The sequence below is a fragment of the Dermochelys coriacea genome, chromosome 6, assembly GCF_009764565.3.
Source record: "Dermochelys coriacea isolate rDerCor1 chromosome 6, rDerCor1.pri.v4, whole genome shotgun sequence".
Classification (NCBI taxonomy): Eukaryota; Metazoa; Chordata; order Testudines; family Dermochelyidae; genus Dermochelys; species Dermochelys coriacea.
This window is the reverse complement of record NC_050073.1, coordinates 43,000,625-43,015,913: the sequence shown is the minus strand read 5'-3', so window position 1 is coordinate 43,015,913 and position 15,289 is coordinate 43,000,625. Positions and strand designations below refer to the sequence as shown.

Here is a 15,289-nt window from a genome sequence, read left to right as displayed (position 1 = left end):
AATCAGTTCAGAATGGAAATATAAACTGAAGCCTTCTCTGGAATGCTCTAGAGTGAATCCATTTTTTTTTCTATACCTTTACTATAAGGAGGCGGTTCACTATGACTGGAAGTGTAATCTGTACTCCTTAGTAAAGTAAAGCTTCACTTAAATAAGTGGGCTCCAATGTATGCATACTTTTAATAATTCTATTACCTAGGAGCCCCAGCCATGGAACAGGACCCTGTTGTGGAAGGAATGTACAAATATAGGACAAAGAGACAGTCCCTGCACCAAAGAGCTTACAAACTAAGACCTCAGCTACTAGTACATGTTTAACAAGGGGAAGTTTCTGTGGAGATGTGGAGGAGCTCTTGTCTCCTATTTCCACTGCCATTTTCCCTCTTGTTACTCATCAGTTGGAGCTTTGTATGCTTGCCTGTGCTGTTCCCTGGACTGATGCAGACCCAGTTTCTGGCCTGTTGGAATTCCAGCTCTCTACTTATTCTCACCACTTTCCAAATAGTGTTTCTAATTGCCAAGGCTTTGCAGATTACAGATGCTGTGTATGTGCAGTAGGAACTAATACTTTCTTTGTAGATAGCAGTTGCACCATCTGTGAATTAATAGATTAGCTGGATAGAGATCAGCTGAGCAAATTGTGAAGCCATAAAGTGATAAAAGGAAGCATTTTACTAATCTTCAGAACAACCACTATCTAATTTTGGCCATGTCTATATTTTTTCCCATCTGTACTGAAATTCATGCTTCTGTAGCTAAATTACTTTCAGCTCAACTGCAGCTTGTACCTTGCAAGCAATTTTTTCTTTCTCTTTGATTGACAGAGTTCTAAGCAGAGTCTGTGTTTTTGCAGAGTGGGTTTGGATTTATTGGAAATCTCTCAGTGCTGTTTCCCACCTCTTCTTGGTAAATTAAACAATTTTCCTCCTTTCCTGATGGCTAAATCTCCTAATCGAAGTGGACTTTCTGCATATAAGGATGTCACACCAGTCTTGGCTACCTTCTAATGTTATTCCTTGGGTGGGATTAATCTTTTCTAGAACACACACAGCATCACTAAAAGGAAAGTGGGTAGCAGCTGGCTTTCTGGATAGGCTCTGAAGAGTGTCCACCCATTAAATGTTTGGTCTCCCAGACCTATATTATATGAGTTGTATTGACCCTTTTTTTTGGCAGGGTCCCCTTTTGTTTTCTTTCATAGCCTATCTCAGCCTCACCTGTTATTTCAGCTGAGAAGGGATGTAGCTGCCTTCAAAGACTCTTGGTGTCGGCCAGAGAAAGTTTCCTAAAAGTGATGTGAGCATCACTTTCCCATCCCAAGGAGCTGCATGAGTTGCCTCGGCAAGAGGCCCACACTCTGTCAGTCCTAGAGTTCAGAACCAATCTGTGCACCTGAATTCTGGTCCGTTGAGTAGTGCTACAAAGTGCTCTTGTTAAACCACCTGGCTAGCCTATTCTGATCATCTATTCATTTTATTCTCATAGTGCTTTCTCATTGGGCAGAAAACTTCAATCAGTATTTTTTCTCCTTCCATTCTTTCTTGGCTTCAAACTTTTAGATTCCACATGTAGTAACTTTTTAACTCTTAACTGCTCAGTATAGTCCTGACATTTCATTTCTTATTGTCCCAGAAACTAACATTATTCCTATCATATAGATTTACTTCCTTGTTTTCTGTGGATTTCCCTGTTGCCTTGCCACTGAGTCTTGCATACTTTTATGTCAAGAAAGAGAGTAGCTTGGGCAGCTTTTCAAAATAGGAAGTCAAGGCAGTAGGAGCAACAAACAGCAGCAGAAACATCACTGCATGGAAATGTCCAATCAACAGATTGGGAGGGTTCTTTTTAAAACCCTGCCTTTCCCTGAAACCAGAACATCTGGCAATATTTGTTTAAAACTTAAAATATAAATAAAGAACCCTTCTTTTTTGTGTGCGGCCAAAATGAAAATTATTTGATTACATGCTCGTGCTCTCATAACTCAGTATGTGTGTTTAAACTGACACACTACAGAGAAGGGGAGTTTGAACAGGAAGTAATTCAGACTGTACTCACTGGCAAAACAAAGTGAGGCTGAAGTACTCTCTGTGTACAAAGTCCAGTGGCAAACTGCCAGGTGAATTACCTAGGTCCATCTTTCGAGATAAGAGAACCAGAAGTGCTTCTAAAAGGCCTGTTTGAAATATTTTGCTTATTCTTAAAGGGCCATAACCTGCTCCCTATGCAGTTAATGGAAGTTTTTCTTTTACTTCAGGGAAACAGCATTGAGTCCAAAGTCTGTGGGTATACTTTTTGTTGTATCCTGTTTAGAAGATACATTTTGCTTAGGCAAATTGTAGACAATGTGAACATATTGTCAAAATATAGAAGAGGTTTTCTTTGTTTCTTGTTTTGCTTTTCCTTGTTTTAAGGGTATATTTTTGTGTGGGTTCTTATTTTCTGTGTTTCTAAGAAAATGTTAAAACCAGGTTTAATTTCTGATAAACTCAGCAGATGGGCATGCACTCACAAATATCAAATTATACATTATAGGTGGGGCTGATAGCACCGCTTATTATTAAGGTTGCCTGACATCTCCTATTATAACATCCTGTTTTCAGTTGCTTATCACTTGCTAAACTTTAACCATTTGGGCTGAATTTTTCCTTCCTGAGTGTGTGTCTACTTCAGGCTGAATTATTTTGAAACATTTTGCCAAAACAGTTCAGCTATTTCTGAGAACGAGGTTAGGAAAAAAATTATTGAAACAATGTTAAAAAATTCTGGCAACTTTCAGTGCCCCCATGCTGTGAAGCAGGAACTTGATATTTGGTAAGGTATGTCTTTTGCTGTTCCTGTGAAAACCTGCCCAAATTTGGTGAAGTTATAAGCCTTTAAAAATTGCTGTTTGCACATGCTCAGTAGAGACTTCTTAGATTTTAGCAGCTATATTTCCACAAGATTCTGTCTACATTTGGGCTAAGAAGGACTTTCCCTGCAATTGCAGCTTGGGTGAGGTGTGGCCCTGCTCCCACAGAGCCCCATCCCTCACCCTTAACTCCTCATTTCTGGACCCATCCCAGAGCTACACCATCAGGCCAGAGCCCACACGCCCTCCCAGGCCACAACCCCCTGCCTCAGTCCGGAGCCCCCTCCCTCATTGTGAACCCCTCAGTCCCACCCCCAGCCTGGAGCCTCCTCCTGCACCCCAAACCCCTCATCCCAGCCCCACCCCAGAGCTTGCACCCCCAGCCAGAGCCCTCACCTCCCTGTACCCCACTCCTCTGCCCCAGCCCAGGTCCTGCTCTCTGAACCCCTCATTAAAACCACATTAAGACAGCAAAGTGGAGCACTCAAAAGTTAGAAAATACCTGTTTTAAAGTTGTCTGTGCCTTAAAGTTGTGTCTGTGTTAATTCAGTCCCTTGTGCATATGTGTTATGATACATAATCACATACTAGTTTTTTCCCACAGGACCCTTGTTCTGTGTGTGTGTATGTTATAAAATATGCAAGATAGGACGTGATAATCAGGAACTTAAATATTTATAAATTCAGTGCTAATTTCTTCAGATGTACTATGTATACCAGGCTCTTATTGCCTTTTGAAAAGACCAGACTAGTAATTATCTAGTTTAAGAATAGCCACTAATATACGCACTAATTCTGTTTCTTAATTCGAGTATATTAGATTTTCATAATTGAAATAAATTAGACTGATATAATGAAAACAATGCAATTCTGTATGACTGTGTTTTCTCCCCATCATGCGCATTGGGGACTAGAACGTACAGCTAATCATTTGCTGCATGATGTTGCTACATTGCATTTGATTTTTGCGTCTTAATTTTGGCTTAAAGGAATTCTTTATTAAAATGCACCAGCTCACAACATGTCTTTCATTTCTAATACATTCACTGCAATCACTGTAGGGGAGAAATAACTAATTTACTTTGTGGTTGATGCCCAATGTTAATCAACTGTGATACCAATTAGTTTTTCAGAGAGTCTGTCGTATCCTAAAGGAATTAAATTCAGGCAGTATTATGAACAGTGTGAATGCTGAAATAAGCCATTCTACTGTAAGAAAAAACTAAACTGGTAGTTGACAAGTGACTTTTAAAAAATTGCCTTACAGAAATCAGGAATGGGAATCTAAAGGCCATTCTAGGACTTTTCTTCAGCTTGTCTCGGTATAAGCAGCAGCAGCAGCAGCCACAGAAACAACATCCGCAGCACCATCCATCTCAGCATCCTCCAACAGTTTCCCAGCAAGTAGGGCCTCCATCCCAGTGTCCAGTCGGGGTGCAACAGCAACAGATGCCGGCTTCACCCCAAACACAGTGCCAACAGTCCCAGCAAGCTGCACATCATCAATTAAAAGCACAACCAGAAATGCAGTCAAGGTGGGATGTTTTCTCCATTTTTTTTTCTGTTTTAAGGCATTTCAGAAACTAAAACAGCCTCTATAGTAGTTTCTCCTTAGAACAGAAGGTATTTAGCATCTCAGCTTATCAGAAGATGAAAGCTGCATAGCAATCGATTTCACACCCCTTGAAGTCGAACTAGAAGTAATAATGAAGTTCTGTCTGTGGCAGCAATATTCATTTATACAGGTTTAAAATGCCTGCTATATGAGTAAGCAGGATTTAGTTGTTGTTCTTTTAAGTTTGGTGGCTTTATTTCTTTTGCTTTATGCTAACAAAGCATTTAATTAGGTATACTTGTCAGGCAACACCACAGTCATTTACACAAAACCAAGGATGGTGGCCTAGAGGACACTAACAAGATTAAGTCTGGACTTTATATTAAACGTAACTTCACAGAGATTCCACTAAGCATGGTGATTTTTGTCTTATAATTTTTTTATTTTAAGATTCTTGCTGAAGCATTCAGAGGAAAAAGAAAGAAATCTCCATTGAGGAATACCTTCACCATTATTTTTGCTTCAAATCCAGCCTAAGTTTGTTGTCCAAAAGTCACTACCCGTCTGATAGCTGTTTCATGGCTTATATGAAATGAGTCTCACTCTGGTTGTCTTTAGACAAATGTCCACATTACAACTGGCACCTTTTTTGTTGGCAATTCCAGAAGAGAGACCAGGCATTGAATGTACTGTGAGGATTGACCTATCCTCTGATACTCAGAGATGGTCCTTCCAAGTTAGATTTCATGCAGAATAGTGGAGACAGTGCCCATGCTGTACCTATTTTGTGTACTTCTGTCTTTTAGACAGTACACCCCTCTGAGGGCAATGGGATTCCGGACGGGAGTAAAGTGAGCAAGATTTAGCACCACTGAAGACATACTTGTACATCTCTTTTATCTCCTATTCTAAATATATGGGCACTGATTTGTTTTCAGTGTAACACTGCAAATCAGTTTGTAATTTTAAATTGAGTGCTACAGCAAGGCTGGTTTTCAAATACCAAACATACAACCAGAGGTATAAATCCTTAAGATGAGTCTGGCCAAGTGGGACAATTGTCAAAGCTTGTTCCATTTTTGGCCTTTCAGCATAAACTGGCTTTCTTTTTATTCAACAAAGCAGGGATTTTTTTTCTGTAATTGAACATAGCCATTTTTCTTAACAGCCATATGAAATCGTCATAAGCTTCAGTGCAGAACAATTGCTGTAAAATGAAGTTGAGCAACAGGAACTTGTTTCAGTGATCCTTTCTCAACACTTGACATTGGTCTGGTGCCTGCAAAGTAATCTATGAATTGAATTAAAATCAAAGTAATTTAGAAAAAATCAGTCAAAACCAAACATCTAACTCAAGGATTTGTGTATTGGGAAAGTTGTGAATTAGCTGCAGCATGCATTAATGTTACTAGTTCGTTCAGTTTCTTCAGACCATTGTATATAATAAAAAGTTAGAAAGAAATGAATAATGAAACTTGACTTTGCAGTAACATACAAACCAGATCATTCTAGGCTAGTGCTGCACCTCACTTCTGTGACATTATAGACCTAACCTAACACACATTATAGAAAATGAATCAAGTCTGAGGAGTTATGCTGGGGGAGAAGCTCTTTGTCATGTGAAACATATGGGAAAAACTCCCTTTTCTAAAATCATTGGCTCAGCTGAGTAGTGTTTTGTGAATGTTTCTTCTTTGCTCACTCTTTTTCTTCCGCTTTTTCTTTCCTGTTGTACAGTGCATCACCCAGGGACTCATCTCAAAGCAAAATCATCCGATTCACTCTCGGTCAGAAAAAGACTTCTAGGTTAGCACTTCTTCCTCTTCTGTGAAGCATGGATAACCCTCCTTGCAAGATCTCCAACTGCATGTTTAGGGTTCATCTTTAAATTATTTATCTGATGGTTTGTAGCCAAGCATTTAGAATAGCTAAAATATACGCAGAGTTAGAGAGCATCCCCTTGTGTATTCTCTAATACTGTGTATATTTGGTCAATTTTTCTTTTTTTAAATAGGAGAGAGGGTAGAGTCACTCAGGTTCATAATCATGCTGGAAGGACGTAACAAGTGAAGACCTGCAGGAATCAGTTCTGGGTCCGGTTCTATTCAATATCTTCATCAGTGATTTAGATAATGGCATAAAGAGTACACTTATAAAGTTTGCAAACGATACCTAGCTGAGAGGGGTTGCAAATGATTTGGAGGACAGGATTAAAATTCAAAATGATCTGGACAAACTGGAGAAATGGTCTGAAGTAAATAGGATGAAATTCAATAAGGAAAAATACAAAGTACTCCACTTAGGAAAGAACAATCAGTTGCACACATACAAAATGGGAAATGATTGCCTAGGAAAGAGTGCTACGGAGTCAACCGTGTAACGCTGTTGCAAAAAAAAAAGCAAACATCATTCTGGGCTGTATTAGCAGGAGTGTTGTAAGCAAGACACGCGAAGTAATTCTTCTGCTCTACTCGCCGCTGATTAGGCCTCAGCTGGAGTATTGTGTCCAGTTCTGGGTGCCACATTTCAGGAAGGATGTGGACAAATTGGAGAGAGTCCAGAGAAGAGCAACAAAAATGATTAAAGGTCTAGAAAACATGGCCTATGAGGGAAGATTGAAAAAAATGGGTTTGTTTAATCTGGAAAAGAGAAGACTGAGAAGGGACATAATAGTTTTCAAGTACGTAAAAGGTTGTTACAAGGTGGAGGGAGAAAAATTGTTTTTCTTAATCTCTGAGGTTAGGAGAAGAAGCAGTGGGCTAAAATTGCAGCAAGGGAGGTTTAGGTTGGACATTAGGAGAAACTTCCTAACTGTCAGGGTGGTTAAGATCTGGAATAAATTGCCTAGGGAGGTTGTGGAATCTCCAACATTGGAGATTTTTGAGAGCAGGTTAGACAAACACTCTCAGGAATGGCCTAGATAATATTTAGTCCTGCCATGAGTGCAGAGGACTGGACTAGATGACCTTTCGAGGTCCCTTCCAGTCCTATGATTCTATGTTGGCAAGAAAATAATGGACCGTGGTCATTCTTCTGAGCTTTTCATTTTGAAAAGGGAAAGTTCACACCATTTCTTTACTGGTTATTCTTTTCATTTCTACACTGTTGAAATTACTAATGTCAGGGCTAGTTTTCTCTTGGGTAATAAAAAGTGGAACTTAGTCAAGTGTGTCAGATGAGACAAAACAACAGGGTTGATATATATCTCATCACTGGTCCTGGACTCCCTAGTGCCCTGTAGCAGAGAACATCTAATCTCCCTGAAAATGAGTAATAGGTATTTCTGTCCATTTTGTCCTTAATCACAGCTTGACTTGCATGCCAACCCCTATGAGCACCTCACAGCAGCACTTAAAAAGGCTGCTCTAATCATTATTAATACCTTTGGTATTAATCATGGACTTTCTTGTGATTAATATTACTCCTGGTATTATTATGCTGTCATATGTACTTAATTAGGAATTCCACTATAGTTCTGCATTAACTAGTGTAGTTTATTTGATATTTTTACTCATTTTGTGCACTAACCAGTAAATTGTACCCCTTTCTATAATGTGGAAATGTAACCGCATTACTCTTGTCCTATAATTTGGATTCACTTCCCCCTGATCTTGTCTTTTATTTGGTGAAGGGAAGGTCTAGGCATCAGAAAGATGCTTTGTGCTAGAACCCATATTCTGAATAATATTTTAAGCCTTGTTGATTCTCCCTACTCTGTTTCCCTCCTAACACTAACTTAACACCTGAGACCCATCAGGTTCACCCTCAGGCATGGTTACAGCCTGAGTTAGTTCACATATTGGCTAGCTAAAGATGTTGAAGAGCAATAACCGAGAGTGTTCTCTTAACTTTGTACCTGATCTCTGATAACAAGAAGCCAGGAGGTCCATCGTGAAACTAGATTTTTCCCTACAAAGGCTATGGCTACAGAGCTTACAGTTGTAGTGTTGCCATAGCCAAAGTAGCTACATACACTTTGAAAGTGTCCAGGGCAAGTAAAAAGATATGTGCTTAAAACAAAATTAATCCGATAAACACACATCAGGAATCTGATGGAAGGATAAGTGCTTTGACAATATATCTTCTTCGTAAGTGTTTTATTCTTATGTGTATGTTCTATTTTATGCATATTTATATAACTAGCAATTACAATAACTGAATTGAAAACCTGTGCTCTCCTCTGCTGATCAATGTGTCTGGGCTGTCCCCTTCACCATACTGTGCTGTTGAGGTTCTGAAATGCTGGCTTTTCTGAGCAAACCATTTTGTCCAAATCTTTACACCACTATTGAGGACCGTTTAGGAAGAATAACTCTTTTCTCATCCACCAATCCTACCAGAAAAAAAGAAAAGAAAAGAGTAGGGAACGAATTCTAAAATAGTCGAGTAGCTCTATTATTAGAACATACTAGATAACAATGTGGAGTCTTTCTTTAGAACAGACTGTCAAGTGATGTAGCCTGAAGGCTCTTCCTGCCTGTAAAAGATTGAATTCAACACCTATTAAATAGTATGGGCTCTGCATGAGTTCTCTTGCCCTGCCAACTTCAAGGAAAACATTGAAAATGGGACCGAGAGCCCTAAGCATTCATGTTTCCCATCTTTTCTCCCCACCATCTCTTCATCTGTAGCCTTCTTTTCAATAGATAAAGTATTCCAGGGTGTTCTAAGTTTAATTTGTCTTTGATCAATGCCATATATAATTTTCTAGCATCCCCTAGTGTTGAAACTGGCTGAGGTTCTTCATAACCAGCTGAGAACTTAAGGCAGTTGTCTGGGATACAACAAAGTAAACCTCAAAACCCACAATGTTATGTGCCAGAGGCTGTGGTAATGTGAATTTATAAATACAATATTTTTGTTTTTAGTGGTGCCCGTATATTTTGTCCTCCTCTGAGCTTTGGAAGCATGTGCATGCATCTGTTAACATTTATGCTTTTCCCTTTTTTATTTTTTCATTTTCCCTTCACTAATCTCTGAAGAGTTGGTTGATTTGGAAAGCAGTGCTAAAGCCCCTCTCCCGACTTTCCAGCACTAATGGTGCTACAGATGTAACAATGATTTTGCACATTGCATCCCCCATGGCAGTATTCCCTGAGTAAGTTTTACTACACTCTGATAGTAAGGGCTTCTGGATTAGGCTCATTGGTGGTACACTTCGTTTAGGTCACCATGATTTTATAGAAAATTTTTTTTACTTATGCTGAAAATAATAAAGGTTGAGAGTAGCTCATGTCTTTCAATGTTGCCACCATACATGATGTGAGCAGATTCTGGCTTTTAGCCTCAAAAATGAAGGTGTCACACTACTTTCCAAGGTACTCGAAAGTCTCAACAACTCTCTACAGGTATGTACTTTGAGGGCATTATTTCATATTTTGTTTTTCTTGTATTTCATTTATTTAGATTCATAAAAGTGTGCTGTACATATATTAAGACTCTGATTTTCAAGGGTGCCTCATCTGAAGGAATGAAAATCCCATATCTTATTCAGATTCACTGGGAGTTGGTCATCTAACTCCATTGGGCTTTTTTTAAAAATATCAGCTATCCCAAAAAAATCACATAATAGAAGAAATCATTCCCATCATCTACTCTAAAACCCCAATCTCCTCTCCCCAGAAAAAGCCTGATAAAGCAGATAAAGCTTGCAGCCTGGGCTCTGCTGGATCAAAAGGAAAATGTGTTCCAATGAGGACCCTTCATTGACAAAACATGACTATCAGCATCCTGCAGTTTAACCCAGGGGCTGTTCAGTTCCTCAAGCTCCTGATCTGATCCCGCTGCTGTGCTACTACATGGGGAGAGTGGTGGTCTCCGAGGCAGCCAGAACTCAAATCTTAGAAGGTTTTGTAGATTCAAAAATAAGCAATATTAACCTTCCATTGAAAATCAGTTGGTAACCAGTTCAGTTCCCAGAGCACAAATGTAATGTGCTCCCTACAGAGAAATGCCAGTTGTTAAGCAACAGACACATTTTGTCCCATTGTCTGTTTCTGAATTGGATGTAGTCCTGTGTAGAATGCCTTTCAGCAATCTAATTTAGGAACATAAGGCCAAATTTCTTACACCACTTTTACAGCAGCATAAATCCATTGAATTCACTGGAGTTGCTTCTTGTTTACACTGGCGTAAGGGAGAAGAGAATGAGACCAAGGGCTACAGCATTGAAGAAAAATGATTGAGGACCTGATTCTGCCACCTTAACTTAGATTGCGTAGTACTGCTAGTAGTCCCATTGAAACCAATCAGACTTCTTGCCAAGTACAGTACTAATCAACTTAAATAAGGATGGCAGAATTGGGTTCTGAATGTTTTAAATCTGAAAATCACATCTTAAAATAGTACAATATCCAGCTGAAGGAGTTTTCCTGATGTAAAGCGATTCAAATTACAACTGTAGTCACTGTTATGTATATTTTTATCCAGGATGTTTTATGGTGGCTTGGTTAAATTTCTTACAAAACCCACAAAATTCTCTTGCCTTGCGCCCTTTATTCTCGGATTATGCATGGTTTTCAGTTGTCTTTTCCTCTTCCAAATTTTCATGGTTTTTTTTATGAGTACTTTGTCCTGTTTTCTTATTTTTCTTAACAGACTTCCAGGTCCCACCACGAGGGTATCTGCTGCAGGCAGCGAAACCAAAACTCGTGGGTCGATCAGTGCCAACAACCGGCGCAGCCAGAGCTTTAACAACTACGACAAATCCAAACCTGTTAATCCACAACCACCTCCATCAAATAGCAATGAAAAAGGTAGGTGCCATAAATCTTTTGTACTTCCTCAGATGTGCTTTGCTTTGGTTTTGTTCAGTGGAAATGAAGTACAACTGGAGCTCCAGAAGAGGTGAAAATATCTCTTTGATATGTGGTCCATTGTAAATACAGGGTCAGATCCTAGGGCACTTGCATAACTTTCACTCAGTCCTTCTGTAGCACACTTCCACTGAAACCAGCAACAGTCCCCCCTAGTAAGGACTCCTTAACTGATCACTCTCGTTATAGTGTGCATGGTAACACCCATTGTTTCATGTTCTCTGTGTATATAAAATCATCCTACTGTATTTTCCACTGCATGCATCCAATGAAGTGGGCTGTAGCCCACGAAAGCTTATGCTCAAATAAATGTGTTAGTCTCTAAGGTGCCACAAGTCCTCCTTTTCTTTTTGCAGCTACAGACTAACACGGCTGCTACTCTGAAACCTGTTAATAAAAACTGTGTCTGAGATCCTTTTCCCACTAAAGTCGGTAGTATCTTTTGCTGTCAACTTCAGTGGAAATAGATAGTCATTGGGATGTGGCTGGTAGTTATTTAACAAAAAGAGGTGACCAAAAAAAATGTGCCAGAAGAAAATACACTTAAATGATTAAGTGGCAATCTCATGTATGCACAGGCATTTTTAAAGCCAGACTAGGGAAAAGCTGAGTAAGAGTCAGAGTAGGTACCTGCATTTGAGACCTTTTCTCCCCAAAATTTGTTTGGTTTCCTTTTAAAACAGTCCCACTGCTAGAGATGTGCCTCTCTCTTTCCTAGGGCCCTCTATGGTTCCATGCTTGCAAACTTGTCTTGAAGCCTGATTGATTGTCTTGAAGCCTGAGATAAAACCGATTAAAGTCAATGGAAATCTTTATATTGACTTCAGTTAGCTCTGGATCCGGCCCTCTTCAGTGCATGCTGCATAGATGAGGATTTCTGTTAGCAGTTTGTTTCGACTTTGCTGTACATCTTCATTGTTCCTAGCTTCCTACAGTGCTTTATCATCTTTTTTTTCTGGATAAATTATCTTTCAAAATAATTCCAGTCACCACTCCTTTATTTTTCTTGTTGACAGGCATCCCGAAGCTATCACGTAACGCGTAACAAGCACTCATGCTTGATATCCCATTGTATAACCTTTTGAGCTTGTTGTATACATAATAAAGAAAAAACAGACTTCAAAGTCATTTTCTCAGCCAAAATGCAAAGAGGCTCTTGCAGTGGTGTTAAATTTAAACTTGATAACATAACAGTTTAGTCGTAAATATGACTGTAGTGATTCACACCAGGCATTATGTTTCAGCATGAATTTAAATATATTCCTCGTACTGATGAACTGTATATAAGTGTGCCTTTTAGTTAACGACTGTATGATACAACTGTTGGTTTATAGATGAATACTGCAGTTTTAGGTAGTGTGACAGGGTCAGGCCAGATGGCTACAGGAGAGTGATAGAAGGCAGATATATTAACCCCAGGTTAAGTAGGTTCCTTTTCCCTGGATAAGGTAACAGGGAAGGTTCCAGAACAATCTGGAATTTTCTGGAAACAATTAAGGCAGACAGGCTGATTAGAACACTTGCAGCCATTCAAGAAGCTGCCAGAATCAATTAAGACAGGCTAATCAGGGCACCTGGGTTTAAAAAGGAGCTCACTTCAGTTTGTGGTATGTGTGCTAGGAGCTGGGAGCAAGAAGCTGAGAGTGAGAAGGCGTACTGCTAGAAGACTGAGAAGTACAAGCATTATCAGCAGGGAAGGTCCTGTGGTGAGAATAAAGAAGGTGTTGGGAGGAGACCATGGGGAAGTAGCCCAGGGAGTTGTAGCTGTCAAACAGCTGTTACAGGAGGCACTGTAGACAGCTACAATTCACAGGGCCCTGGGCTGGAACCCAGAGTAGAGGGCGAGGCCAGGTTCCCTCCATCCCCCCCAACTCCCTACTTGATACCGGAAGAGTTGACCTGGACTGTGGGTTCACCAGAGGGGAAGGTCTCTGGCCTTTTCCCCTATCCACTAGGTGGATCAGCAGAGACAACAGCGGGGATTGTTCTTCTTCCTTTGCTGGCCAGTGATGAGGCTAACTGAGTGAATGGAAGATTTGAGCCACAAAAGGGGCCAAACTGAGGGTTGCTGTGAACCTCTGAGGCAAGCAAATCTGCCAATAAGCGCAGGACCCACCAAGGCAAAGGACGAACTTTGACACAGTAGGAAAGAAAAATGTTCCTTCTTGTTCTTTGAGGTATTGATTTTTTTTTTCTCTCCTGCTGCTGCAATTCCACCTCTCCTTTTTGGTTCTTCATTAGTCTTCCGGCTATGTATCTTCTCACTGTGTCAGTTTTATTTTCATCTCGATCCCTGCAGCCTTTTACAAGGGGGAGATCAGAGGTCCATGTTGATACAATCTACAGTTCTGCTTCCTCCCGTGAACTCTGGAGCTGAATAAGCTTCACTGATTTAGAATGTTTATAAGCTTGGGAAGGAGGGAGTTGTGGTATTTTTAGATTTATTATTTTCTTTGCATTCACTGAAATAAATTATTTATCAATTGTTTGTTCAGTCAGAAAATACTCAGTTTCCTAGGTTGTAACTAATTCTTTACAGAACACTGCAACATCAGTACTATCAAGAGATCATCTTACTGCTACTAATTGTGCCATCCAAGATCCTACTTGCTTAGGTTCATCTAATAAGAGCAGACAGCAAGTTAACAGCTCTGGGACTAAGGACTCATGGGCAACAATTCTGACCTCCATTAGGTCTGGTCTACACCTAAAACTTCAGTCAATCTAGCTACATTGCTCAGAGCTGTGCAATGTAGTTTGGTTGACTTAGCCCCCACTGTAGATGCAGCTAGGCTGATGGAAGAATTCTGTCAACCTAGCTACTGCCTCTCAGATACGTGGGTTATTAAATTGACAGAAAAATCCCCTCCATCTATGTAGGAAGCATCTACAATACAGTGGCACAGCTGCCGCTCCATAGCTATGCTGCTATAGTGTAGACATACCATTATATAGGAGTTAGTCCCCAGTAATCAAGGGCAGAATTGGGGCCATGGTTTTGATCTGTAGCTGTGCCAGTGATTCTCTGTGCCTTGGGCTGGTCATCATTAGAAGACATAATTTCTAAGTGGTCACTGTTTTGGGTGCCTCAGTTTTGGGGGGCCTCAATAAGGTGATGTCTCAGGCCCAACAAGGCAATACAATTCTTGTTTTCTTTTACAACATTAAACAGTTAAAGGTCATCCAGAGTTTCATGTCAGTTGATCGTTGGCTTACTCCCATTGTACCAATCACCATTAAAAGTCTTTGTAACCTTTTATTAAAGACATAGAAGAAGAAAAACAAACAGTTAAAGCATTTGAAGTGTAAAGTATTAAGTAAGGCTTTCATTTTAACAGTATTCCTTATTCCCTTTAGCTATATAAATTCTTTTATAGGGAAATCTTCTGTTTGACAGTCTTTTAGATGGTAGTAACTGTCCTCTTGAGCAGGAAAAACAAAGTTTAGTTGAGATGGTTAGGAGCTACTGCCCTTCTTGGAGTCCAGTCCTGCTTACTTTAAGACAAAACAAGACAAATGCACACAAAAGAGTAGAGAAAAGAAAGATAGAAAATGCAGATTCTGATCTTTGGTGCTGATTTTCACTTGCAACTTTGCTGCTGGAAAAACACAGGCCAAGCACATGGACTTATCAGCCCTTCTGAGGCCTGGCATTAGGCTGTTTATGATGTTGCTTTTAGCTGCCTTTCTGGTTTCAGGCTCACAGCCGTTTTGCTAAGGTGAAGTTGTCTTGGCTGACTTAGTCAGACTCTTATTATACAGAAGGCAGCAAGAGAAAGACAGGACAGAGAAGAAATAAGGTGAGAAATGAGAATAACACAGGAGGGAGGGAGCCCAAGTTTCAGGTTCCATTCATTTTTAGCTGCAGCTGGTGGAGGTGGTAATGCCATTTGGTTTCCACTCTCTGGCTCGGTCTGGTTAAGGTGTTTTTCAGGATGAGGACAACAAAGGCCCAACAGTGTCCTGTTGGATCTCAGGGTCCCCAGAGATGGAGGGAGAGGTAGCCATACTTGTAAAGTTTGCTCCCTCCAGCTCATGTGTACCTCTTCTCCCATTGGTGACCCACAGATA

The 15,289-nt window shown here is 40.1% G+C and overlaps 1 protein-coding gene across 10 annotated transcripts in view; it reads left to right on the top strand.

Moving 5' to 3' along the window:
• Nucleotides 1-15,289, top strand: part of NAV2 (neuron navigator 2) — a 642,916-nt gene that overhangs the window by 464,028 nt on the left and 163,599 nt on the right. For 9 of the 10 annotated variants that reach the window (XM_038406029.2, XM_038406028.2, XM_043516356.1 and 6 more), the window contains 2 exons: nucleotides 4,116-4,383; nucleotides 11,001-11,158. In XM_038406029.2, the coding sequence (XP_038261957.1) occupies nucleotides 4,116-4,383; nucleotides 11,001-11,158 (426 nt within the window). Of the gene's footprint in view, nucleotides 1-4,115; nucleotides 4,384-6,140; nucleotides 6,210-11,000; nucleotides 11,159-15,289 lie in introns of all 10 variants that reach the window. The other variant, XM_043516358.1, reaches the window with a different exon arrangement.